This window comes from Patagioenas fasciata, chromosome 2, assembly GCF_037038585.1.
Source record: "Patagioenas fasciata isolate bPatFas1 chromosome 2, bPatFas1.hap1, whole genome shotgun sequence".
In the NCBI taxonomy this organism is placed as follows: Eukaryota; Metazoa; Chordata; class Aves; order Columbiformes; family Columbidae; genus Patagioenas; species Patagioenas fasciata.
The window spans coordinates 151,835,478-151,847,570 of NC_092521.1; the positions used below are offsets into that span (position 1 = coordinate 151,835,478).

Here is a 12,093-nt window from a genome sequence, read left to right on the forward strand (position 1 = left end):
AACCAAATGATTTCAGCTGCTCCTCATATGGCTGTCCAAATCCTTCACCAACTTCATAGCCTCTTCTGGACACTCTCTAGTAGCTTTATCTCGTTTTTATCCTGTGTTGCCCAGACCTGCACACAGTGCTCCAGGTGAGGCCGCACCAGTGCAGAGCAGAGCGGGACAATCCCCTCCCTGCCTGGCTGGCCATGCTGTGCTGGATGCACCCAGGACACAGTTGCCCTCTTGGCTGCCAGGGACACTGTTGGTTCATGTTCAACTTGCCACTGACCAGAACCCTAGATCCCTCTCTGCAGAGCTGCTTTCCAGCATCTCATCCCCCAGTCTGTACGTACAGCCAGGTTTGTCGTGTCCCAGGTGCAAAATCCAGGACTCACCCCTGTTGAGCTTCGTGCGACTGGCAATTGCCCAGTTCTCTAGTTTGTCCAGATCCCTCTGCAGGTCCTCTCTGCCCTTGAGAGTGTCAACAGCTCCCACCAATTTTGCATCATTGACAAACATACTTAGTATTCTCTCAAGTCCTGTGTCTGAGTCATTTATGAAGACATTGAAGAGTGCTGGCCCAAAATGGATCCCTGTGGAACCCCACTAGTGACAGGTCACCAGCCAGACATAACCCCATTTATTAGAACCCTTTGAGCCTGGCCCATCACCCTCTGCATTATATGTTTATCCAGCTGTGTGCTGGACATCTTGTCCAAGAGAATACTGTGAGAGACAGTATCAAAGGCTTTACTGAAATCCAAGAAGATCACATTTACAGGCTTCCCTTGATCAACTAGGTGAGTAACCTTGTCATAGAATGAAATTAAGTTTGTCAGTTGAGACTTCCCCTCATGAACTGTGCTGGCTGGGATCAACGACTGCATTGTCATTCAGATGTTTTTCAATAACTCCCAGAATAATCCTCCATGATTTTCTCAGCCACAGTGGTGAGGCTGACAGGGCTGTAGTTGCCAGGGTCATCCTTTTTGCCCTTCTTGTAAATTAGGACAACATTTGCCAGCTTCCAGTCATTCAGGACCTCACCAGACTCCCAAGAGCACTGAAAAATCACAGAGAGAGGTCTCGCTATGACATCAGCCAGCTCTTTGAGCACCCTTGGATGAATCCCATTAGGCCCCATCGACTTGTAGGGATCTCGCTGGAGTAGCAAATCCCATACAAGTTCCAGATTGATTGGGAGTTTATCGTTCTTGCAGCCATGGTTCTCTAACCCGGGGCTATAGGGGCCCCCAAGTCCATCATTGGTGTGGAAGATAGAGGCAAAGAAAACATTACATGTTTCGACTTTGTCTGTGTCCTTGTTAATAAGGCAACCATGCTCATGCAGTAACGGGCCAATGTTCTTTCTAGTTTGCCTTTTACCATTAATATATATTTTTAAAAGCCTTTTTTATTGTCCTTCACAGTATTGGCCAGCTTCAATTCTAATTGAGCTTTGGCAGTGTGAATTTCTTCCCTGCAGTGGTGAGCAGCATCTCTGTAGTCCTCCCATCGTGCCTGAACTTGCTTCCACTAACAGTATAATTTCCTTTTTTGACATCTCAAGAAGAAATATTTCAAGCTGGCTTTTTGCCTCGCCATTTTTGCCTGGCATTTTGGAATTGCCTGGTCCTGTGCTTTTAGTAGCGACCAACACTGATGGACCTTCAAAAGCTTCTTCCCAGGAAATCTTACTATTTGTCTGAGCAGCCTGAAGTCTGCTCTCCTCTTATCTAGTGTTAAAGTCTTGCTGGCAGTTTTCCTCCAATTAGCAAAGATTTTGAACCTGACTGCTTCATGGTTGCTGTGGCCAAGGGAACCACCAGTTGCCACTTCTCCCACAAGGCCCTCTCTGTTAGTGAGAATCAGATCTAGGAAGGTGCCTTTCCTGGATGGTTCCCTTAGAACCTGCACCAAGAGGTTATTGTCCAGATGCTTTAGGAATCTTCTGGACCTGTTGGTGTCAGCTGTATGATATTCCCCGTTGACATCTGGCAAGTTGAAGTCCACCATAAGGACAAGGGCAGATGACTTGGAGGTTTTGCTTAGTTCCTTAAAGAATAACTCATCAGTGTCAGCATCCCGGCTGGGTGGCCTATGGTAAACACCCGCAACAACATCTGCTTTGACCCTTAATCCTTACCCAGACGCTCTCAACTTTGCCATCACCAACTGCCAGCTCCGTGCACTCCAGCCCCTCTGCTACATACAGTGCCACCCCCCCCAGCCTGTCCAACCCTGCCTGTCCCTTCTGAACAGCCTGTAGCCATCCATCATGGTGCACCAGTCACAGGACTCATCCCATCAGGTTTCGCTAATGCCGATTTTATCATATCCGTGGGACCGGGCCAAGGCTTCCAGTTCACCTTGCTTTTTCCTCATGCTAAGCACATTGGTGTAGAAGCACTTCCAGTGTGGCTGATTGTGCCCTTCACCTTGTGGCACAGTCTGAGGAATCTCACAGTCATGCGTCTCTTTGAGCTTTGGTGTGCCATCCTGCTGCTCATCACTGACTGGCCTGCTACCGCCCCGTTCCCCCTTCCAGCCTAGTTTAAAGCCCTAACAATCAGCCTTGCTAGCCCCTGAGCAAACACCCTTTTCCCCTTCTGAGAGAGGTGCATCCCGTTGGGTGTCAGAAGATCTGGCAAAGGACCAACTATCCCATGGTTGAAAAACCTGAAGTTCCACGGATGACACCGGTCACGGAGCCATGTGTTGATTAGTTGGGCCTGCCTGTTCCATTCTGTGTTCCTGACTGCTGCTGAAATGATGGAGGAGAAAACCACTTGAGCACCTGAGCCATTGACTAGCTGCCTCAATGCTCTGAAATCCTTTTTGATTCAATACTACTTTTGCCTATCTCTTCCCTGCCAACATTAAAAACCAATAGCTGGTAATAATCAGAGGACCTTGCCAGCCAGGGGAGTTGTTGAGCCACATCTCTCACCCTGTCCCCAGGGAGGCAGCAGACTTCCCTGCGGGTTGGGATATTGGGCCCTCTGTTCCCTTCAGAAGGGAGTCGCCTGTGACAATCACCCTTCTTTTCCTCTTTACATGTGACATTTTAATGGGTTTGCTGGGTTTCATGTGGCGTGTGGGTTGCTTAGAGGACCCACCCTTCCCAGAAGGGTCTTCAGCAGCAGCATCAGCTGCTTGCCCATCCAATTCCACAGCCTCATACCTGTTGTATACAGGCACCTGGGAAGGTGGGGCAGGCTGAGTGCACGTTCACGTGCTGCCCTGAGCTATAAGCCATTTCCATTCTCCCCCATCTTCTGGTTTGCCTCATGACAAGAGGGTAGGGTCTCCCTTTAACCTGGTGCCATGATTAGTTTCTGTTCCTGCATCAGGGATAGCAGACTGTGAGTCTACCAGTCAACTTTCTTTTCTGACTCTCTGAAGCTCCTCAGCCTGGACACCTCTTCTCGAAGCTCCGTCACCAGGCTGAGCAGATCCTTCACTTGGGCTCATCACCCACAGGTGAGCTCGCTGCTGCCATCAGTCCCTGAGCAGAAACCTGGGTGCACTCTGCAGCCCAGGACCTGGACAGCTGCATCTTCCCTCACAAGCTCCGTTTGGGTGGCTGCATCAGCTCTTGCAGCCAGAAGGACCATGAGGCTAACTGCTGTGCTAACTGCCTCATCTGTTCGCTGCGCTCCTGGTTGCCTGCGCTCCCTAAGGGCTGTTGAAATGTCCTGGTAATGACCTGCCGCATGAGCTATTCTCGAAAGATCAGCCAATTTTCAGGTGGTCTCTGTGCCCGTCCGTGGATTTGCCTGGCACCGTGTATGCCCCTCGTCTCCTTGATCTGTGCTCTGCAGCAGAACTTACTGTAATTGCTGCTGTGCTCCTTGGTTGCTCATTGCTGACTGACAACTAACTGACTGACCCCAGCTGCAGATTTAGACTGAATGGTTTAATATCTCCTAGACCAATTTTTCCAAAATTACAAATAACAGTTACCACCATTTGTTTATTTCCAACAGGTAGCTTGTTACACACAAATTATGAATTGACTTCTCATACAGTGTTTTGTCCCTACAGGTTCAAAGATCACCCAATACACTATTAGCTGTTATTTCAGTGAAAGCTCCTCTGCTCTATCAACGCTTCACAGGATGCATTGTCACTGATGAACATCATAGAAATTACAAGTTCATATTTTTAGGACTAATGGCTTAGACCTGAGCTGCTTTTTCACTTTGTCCTAAATCAGGGTGTGATTCCCTCTAGTGAATCCTTGCCCTGTCATGCCCTGGCACAGCATCTTCTGAAATGGTGACTCAGTAGGTTCCACACAAGTTCCATCACCTACCCTTTCCAAACTGCAGCCAACGCAAGCTACGCAGAGTCTTCTTAAAGCTACATGATGTTTAATCATAGTGAGGAAAAGGGACACCAAGAAAAAGATCTGAAGAGAAAATCTGAGTCCATTTGTGATCCCTGAGGGTTTCTTGTGCTGCATAAGGAGCCTAAGCAGACTTTGCCTCCTGAAGGCTTAGGAATCATTGCAGTCCAAGGTGGTTCTGAGTTCGTGTAAACCTGGTGTGAAACCTCCAGGTTTGAGCCTCTTGTGGGAAAATGGTCTTCAGGCTCAGCGTGGGCTGAGTTACAGCATCCAGGTCACCAGGCGGGAAATGCAAACCCCTGGGAGCTGTCCTTCCCCTGGGTACATTGCCTGACAGACCTGTCACATAATCCATTAAACTGGTGCAGTGGTCAGTGCTCATAATAATCTTAATACATTCAGTAAACAAGTCACAAAAACGGGTTTAACAATAAAGTGTTAAGCAAGCACACAAAAATGAGAAATGCAAAACCATTCTGAGTGTTTCAATTTCTTTCGGTTTTTGTTTGTTTGTTTTTATTTGTTTTTTGTTTCTTTGTTATTTTTTTGCCTGGCTATTCTGAAGCCTTTGCTTCCCTGTTGTATTTATTTTTCTGTCCTTCATTTTCTTAATTTCTTATATTCCCTGAAAATCACTGAGTTTTAGCCTACATTTAATAAATACATATTACATATAACTTTTTCTTGCACAGACTTTAATATTTGACAACCGAAACTCTGGTGCCTTAGGTTTGGTATCTTGGGGTGATCTGCCAAAGTTGCCAAAAAAGGTTAAAAACACTGGAATAAAAACAAGACCATGAAGAAGCCCAAATAAGATAACAAGGAACATGATCTTGAAAAATGTCCTAAAAATGTAGGTTTTTGCTGCAGCCAGGACAACTACTCCTAATATAGTAGAAACTGCCCCTTGTAATACCGGGTAACCTAGCAAGGACAGAGCTTCAATTGCCCTTTTATTGGCTGAGGACTCTCCACTTGTCACAAAGGCATACGAAATATGAGCAGAAAAATCTACTGAAAACCCTATGCAAATGACCAGGTTGATCATGGATATGGAATCTAGATTGACGTTCCAAAATGTCATGAAACCAGCAACACCAACTATAACAGAAGCTACAGCAAAAGTCACCCACAAGCAACACAAGGGGTTGGGGACAAGCAAAAGGGAGACAATGAGCATTGCCCCAGTGGCCACGATGATATTCTGAATGGTGTTCTGCACTATGACCAGGTACTGATCGTAGTAGATGAATGCTGGGTGATACACCATTAATGGAACACTGCACTGCTTGGCTGTCTCTCTCAACTCACTGAGAAGATTCTTCTCATCAATGGCTGAGGTTACGTTCACTGTCTGGATAAAGAAACGTGAAGCTTCTATTTTATCCTGAGTCTTGTTAATGTCCCACTCAAAACTAGGAACGATTTGGAACAGCATAGGTAAGTTATTAATGAAGACAGTCTGACCGTTTATATTTATCATAGTAGCATTTGCAAGTCCTGTGTAAACTCTCAGCCATGACTCTGAGAGGTTCTTATCTACATAGGAAATGTCCTCTAAATTCTGCATGCAGTTCTCAATGTCAAGACGAACAGTCTCATTCCAGTAATCCACACTTTCTGTAATGACAACCATGACCCTGGGTCCATATACTGAGAAGTATTTGTCAGAGTCATCATAGTATGGAATAACATAAGAGTCATCACTCGCCAGATTTCGAAGATCAATGCCTTCCCTGATCTGAGTACATCCATAAACACTGCCACCCAAGTATGCTCCGTACAGCAACACCACAAGTAGCTTGATCCATTTATTTGTAAAAAAAGGACCATAATACTTCTTAAAGAATATGCTCATTGGATGTTCACTTTCTGGCTGAGGTGACTCCCCAGAACACTTGCCTATACAGCAAGCATTGTACAAGCAAGACGCCTCAGCCCGATCTTTATCTCTCACAGGCATACAAGTTAGCCAGTGTCGGTTTCCTTGCTCCCTTTTATGATTTAATACAATAATTGCCCCAAAGAAGGTCATGGTATATATATAGCAGAAGACAAAAGCAGTGCCTGTGTAGAGGCAAAATGATCTCACTGATGGAAAGGAAGTCCAGGTGCCAATGAAGAAAGCCAAAACATCTGTAAGAGTGGTGATGGTCACAGAAAGTGCTGCTTCGGCGTAGGTCTCAGCCAGACGAGACTTAACACTTGATTTACCTTCTTTTCTTGAGCTTTGTTCCCAGCAAGCGATCATGATGAACATGTCATCAACACCAACTCCTGCAGGAGGACAAAAAGTTAATGCTGCATGGCAAATGGCAGCTTGCACTAACACCCAACAGAACTGCAAAATGAATTGCATTTAAGTCTGCACAAAATTTTGAAAAAGAAAGTTAGGCTATTAACATTGCTGTAGTGTTGATACAAGTTAAACAGATACAGGAAAATAGTTCCTTTGTGGGTAGCTGAATTTATTATATTTCAGAAACTCCTGGTGAGCTGATGGGTTGTTGATCTGTCACCCTGCTGTGCTGAAGGACTGAGCACAGCAAGTGCATCTCTGACACATGCGTTGTCTCTGGTGTCCAGTGATTAAACTGGTTTAAATCATAGCATGTCCTGAGTTGGAAGGGACCCACAAGGATCATCGAGTCCAACTCCTGTGCCTGCATATGACAACCCCACAGTTCACACCATGTGTCTGAGGGTGTTGTCCAGTCTCTTCTTGAACACTGTCAGGATTGGGGCTGTGACATCTCCCTGGGGAGCCTGTTCCAGTGCCCCAGCACCATCTGTGTGAAGAATCTTTTCCTAATGTCCAACCTAAACCTCCCCCGGCACATCTTCTTGACATTCCCTTGGGTTCTGTCACTGGTCACGAAACTAAAGAGTTCAGGACCTGCTCTTCTTCTTCCCCTTGTGAGGAAGCTGTAGGCCATGATGAGGTCTTCCCTTAGGCTGCTCCAGGCTGAACCATCCAAGTGACTTTAGCTGCTCCTCATGCGGCTTCCCCTCCAAACCCTTCACCAACTTTGTAGCCTCTTCTGGACACTCTCCAGTAGCTTTGTATCCATCAGTGACACCAGTCACAGAGCCACGTGTTGATTAGTTGGGCCTGCCTGTTCCATTCTGTGTTCCTGCCTGCTATTGAAACGATGGAGGAGAAAACCACCTGAGCCATCAATCAACTGCCCCATAGCTCTCAAATCCCTTTTGATTGCCTTAATACTTCTTTTTCCTACCTTTTCCCTGCCAACATTAAAAACTAATAGTGGGTAATGGTGAGAGGACCTTACCAGCATGGGGAGGTGTCGATTCACATCTCTTACCCAAGCTCCAAGGCAATATGTTGCTTATTCAGATGCTCAACTATCCTTAGCACTGGAAGTGTCACCCATTATCTCTGGAATCTCTTCTTCATCACTGCAGCAAATCAGTAATTTTTTGCTCTGCTCTGCATTCAGCAGACAGGGAGAACAGCTGCTTATCACATGGGAAAACACTGATGCCACTTGTCCAGTGATTCACGCTCTCCACTTATCTTTTATCCAGCTTATCTTTGAGCACTTATTCATGATTTATTATTCATTTATCTTCACATTTGTATTCATGTGCCTGCATTTATTACCCACCCCCAGAGTCCTGGGAAACCCTGCCAGGAAGATTGGGTCCTGGACTAAAAGGGGAAGCAAGACTGTGAATAGCAGAGTAAGCACAGATGATATAGCTGAGCATAAAAGAACAGATGAAATCACTACCTGCTGCCTCAAGAGGCAATTGCCAGTAAACGTGCAAAGATAAATTAAGCAGCACATGAAAAAGTTGCTGCTGGACGGCAGTGAGCCGAGCTGCTGCTGGAAACCAAGCAGGCTGATAATTTTTTTGGTCTAATGCAAGGAGGACAAAAGTCTGCTTGTTCCTCATAAAGATCTGAAGAGACTGGCTTAAGCCCTTTCCCGGGTATACAAAAGGGTCTTTCTAAAATTTAGTGCCTCTGCAGTTGATGAGCCAACAAAAGCAAATATAAAATGCATTTGAATTATGTAGGAAACAAAGAAACAGTGCATGCCCTGAGGAGCATTTGCATTAGATATCTGGTATGACACAAAGCTTCTGTCAACCCAGGAGTTCCATGTACTTTCCTAACCATGAGACCAAGGCCAAGAAAAGATCACATGAATTTCTCATATAGGAGACCATATAAGGATTTTTTAAACAGTAATTCATTTGCAGCAACATTATCTAACGGTATTTGGAAAGTTCAGCACTGGCTTTCAAGCAGTCTGTGCAACTGTGATGCAGTGATACTAACTTCCTGGCATTTTGGGGGGGAGCTGGTTACACAAAGGGTGCATCACTTCAGTTGTACAGCTAAATGAGACTGTGGTACCTAGTCATGATATTTCAGAGGAGATTTCACATCATAACAAAACGAGATGGATTTTTAATTTGAAATTACAGACAGTCCTACTCATTGCTTAAGTTGTATTGAGGCCAAATTTCATCTGATGAAAGACTACACTCTGAGAATACAAAACCTTACAGTAACTTACGTCCCACAGGTAGTAGGTTAAGTCAGTGCTCGTGTAGCACAAGCTGCACACAGGACACATGTTCCATGGTGCTGCTGTTGCAGCCTGAAGCTGACTAACAGCAGGGAAGCAGGGAGAAAAAGAAGAGGTCAAGAGGTGTATGGTTTGGGGAAGACCTCTGCACCTGCCTAAATTGCTGACAAATTCAGCAGTCCCATAGAACAGTATTAACTACAAACTATTTTGGGGTAGACAAACTTAAACAAAGCTAATGAGATATGTAAATGCTTATAGTATGCCTATAGATAACGGCAGGCAATGATACAGGGGAATGCAGTGACAGAACCTGGTTGAGCTCACCTCAAGTATTAGCACTAGTTAAATAAATGATTAATCGTAATGGCTAAATTACCAGGGATGCTAGAACAATGCCAGAAGCACTCACCTTACCACCCTCTCATTTATAGCTCTCATACCTCAGCAATGGAGCTAGAGCAAGCACTATTTTTAGGGAGGAGCTGCCCTTGTGCCAGAGCCCGGCTCCAGCCCCAGCGTGGGTGCGCTGAGCTGAGCGGCTCACCCGCCTGTGGGAGCTCAGAGGAGCCTGCACCTCCAAGCATCTCCTCACTGCAGGACGGGATTGTGTAGGATCTGATGCTCACATCATGAAAGACTAACAGTGCCAGGTTGTTTTAACTCCACTTCAGTCTTGGTATCTGAATCTGACTTGCTTTGTTTACTTACCCAGGATAAGAAATGGCGCGCTTGCTACAGTGACCACAAACGGGACTCCACAGAAGAGCAGCAATCCAAAACTGCTTAATACAGCTAAACCGGCAGAGACCACTCCACAGCATGCAAGCCAGACATTATTTCTTATACAGCTCAGTCTGAAAATATTTTAAGGAACATCTTAGTTACATGTCAAATATTTCAGCAAGGTGTTTGGCAAGAAAAGTGCACAGATAACAAGGACAGCCTGTCTGTGAAAAGAGCTGTTGAGGAAAGCTGCTGTTTGCGAGGAGAGCTCCCAGCTGTCAGCATTAGAAAAGATTAATTTATATAGGAGGTGCTAAATACATTATTACTACTGGCCAGTTATATCCAGAAGCATAAAGATGTGTACTGATCTTGGCATCAACGACAAGAGGGCTGGAAAGATGAAGATACATCAGCTCTACCCATGATGACTGATGCAAGCGCTAAACCAACAAGCCCACCATTGGAGTACACCGTTCTTTCTCAAGCACAGCACACAAACGCTGCCATATGGTTGTCAAATGTACAATGATTTCCCTTCCACCAGCACAAAGAAAGGGACAGACTATGTTCTTTGTGGACAGCAATTAAGGCTCAGACTCTACTAGCAAGAAGAACACCTAAAGCTGTACCCAGACATGTGGTGATCTCTGAAGCCAGTGATCATCCATCTGAACCTTAACCGAGCAGTGGTAGAAACAAGTGCAAACAGATCTTAACAGGTACACTTCTTCCTCCCTCCCCTGCTTCCTTCCCCTTTAAAACTGATATTTACAAAGAAATACATTTGTTTGCCTATTATTAAGTGTCCCCTGAAGTCTGCAGCTTCAAGAATCACTTCACTTGACAAAAGCAGAAATCAGTTTAGGCAAGGTACAGAAGAACAGCAGTCACTTCTTACTGTTCCACAGCTTAGAACGCATTTTACCTTAGACAAGAGACGATTGAAAAGGTTATTGTCAAGAAATACGTTATGGAAAAGAGTGGGATCACACTCTTGGTATTTCCTTCAAACTCCTGTTGTCTGGACAGCGAGGTAAAGTAAGTCACCTGTTGTTAAAACAACGAAAGATGAAGCACTTCTACTTTTTTTCTTAGTCTTTATCTACACACACAGACAATGCTAAACATCACGTTGGCACTAACGCATTTCCGTGGCCCTCGCAGCCCGGGTATCTCGGGACCCGGCGGCCCCGGCACAGCTGTACCCGCCCCATCTCACCTGAATAGCGGTGATGCCCAGCGCCTCCAGCTGCATCGGCATGTCCCCCAAGAACTCCTCCAGCCAGCGCCGGCTCCCCGCCGCCGCGGGGCCGTCCTCCCGCAGGTAATACAGCAGCCTCAGCGCCCGCGCCGACAGCACCCGCCCGCCGGGGTCCGTCTGCACGCCGCCCAGAACGGTTCCCAGGAAGAAGCCGCCGCTGAAGGGGAAGGTGAGGTTCTCCAGGGACGCCCCATCGTACTGCAGCAGGTTGGGGATGGCGCAGGTGCCGTTGCTGACAGCGCAGAACTGCTCGTACTCGCGGGCGCGCATCACCGCGTCCAGCTGCAGCACGTCGCGCTGCGCCGCCGGGGCCAGGACCGAGCCGTTCCCCGCCGCCACGGCGATGAAGGCGGCGTAGGTGCCCTCGGTGGGCAGGCGCGCGGCGGAGAAGCGCTCCGAGTCGTTGGTGGGGAAGAACCGCTGCACGAAGTCGCGGTCGGCCTTGGCGGGCCCCCACGTCGGCGTGAACTGCTCCTCGATGTCGTTCGCCTGCCGCTGCCGCAGGAACAGGAATCCGGCGCCCAGCCCGCCCGACAGCAGCAGCGGCAGCAGCACGAAGGGCCAGGGCCAGGCGGCCACGGCGCCTCCCAGCCCCCGGAAGAGCCGCCTGAGCGGCCGCTCCAGGCAGTTAGTGTTGCGGCAGGAGCAGCGCTCGGCGGGATGCGGCGGCTCCGCCATGGGCGAGTCGGGGACACGGGCTGCCGGCGGCAGCTCCTGCGCCGGGGCAGAGCCGCGTTGTGCCCGCGGGGGCCGCGGAGCGAATGAGCGCTGCTCGGCGGGCAGGTGGCCGCGCCCTCCCCTGCTCTGACCCTCCGGGACCACCGCCGCTTCCCGCACAGGCGGGCGGGGGCACGAGCCTCCCTCGCCGCACCCTGCACTCGAGTCTCCAACGGGCGGACCCGCGCTCCCGCCCCGCCTCTCCCGCCGGCCATGGGCGCATGACCCGCCCCGGGAAGCCCCGTGCTGGCGGGGCCTCGGTGCCGCTACAGCGCGCTGAGTGGAGCCCGGTCTGTGCCCGCAGCATGGGTCAGCCCGCGGGGTGTAGGTTCGGCTATGCCGGGCACGGCCCTGCTCCTACACTTTGCCCTCTGGGCTTCGTTGTCTTCACTGTTTTCCCCCAAATCTGCTCTGGTCATTATGTCATCACTTAGGATTGTTCTTCTGCCCATGGGAAGAACATAGGCAGTAGTGATGTATGTCTT

General features: G+C 48.1%; 1 protein-coding gene across 1 annotated transcript; it reads right to left on the reverse strand.

Moving 5' to 3' along the window:
* Positions 1 to 3,482: 3,482 nt before the first annotated feature.
* On the reverse strand, positions 3,483 to 11,861 carry LOC136097601 (patched domain-containing protein 3-like). Its single transcript, XM_065830140.2, has 4 exons — positions 10,850 to 11,861; positions 10,556 to 10,677; positions 9,613 to 9,758; positions 3,483 to 6,616 (listed from the first exon to the last, which is right to left on the reverse strand). Exons 1-4 carry the CDS (start codon positions 11,567 to 11,569, stop codon positions 5,004 to 5,006), a joined length of 2,601 nt encoding a protein of 866 aa, XP_065686212.1. The 5' UTR covers positions 11,570 to 11,861; the 3' UTR covers positions 3,483 to 5,003.
* Positions 11,862 to 12,093: the final 232 nt, after the last annotated feature.

Bases quoted from the DNA above. Each gene is read 5' to 3' on its own strand.
- LOC136097601 (XM_065830140.2), bottom strand. From the start codon at position 11,569: ATGGCGGAGCCGCCGCATCCCGCCGAGCGCTGCTCCTGCCGCAACACT. The intron at 9,759-10,555 runs GTAAAATGCGTT...AAATATTTTCAG, and splicing joins TCAATCGTCTCTTGTCTAAG to ACTGAGCTGTATAAGAAATA. The intron at 6,617-9,612 runs GTAAGTAAACAA...GTCCTCCTGCAG, and splicing joins CGCGCCATTTCTTATCCTGG to GAGTTGGTGTTGATGACATG.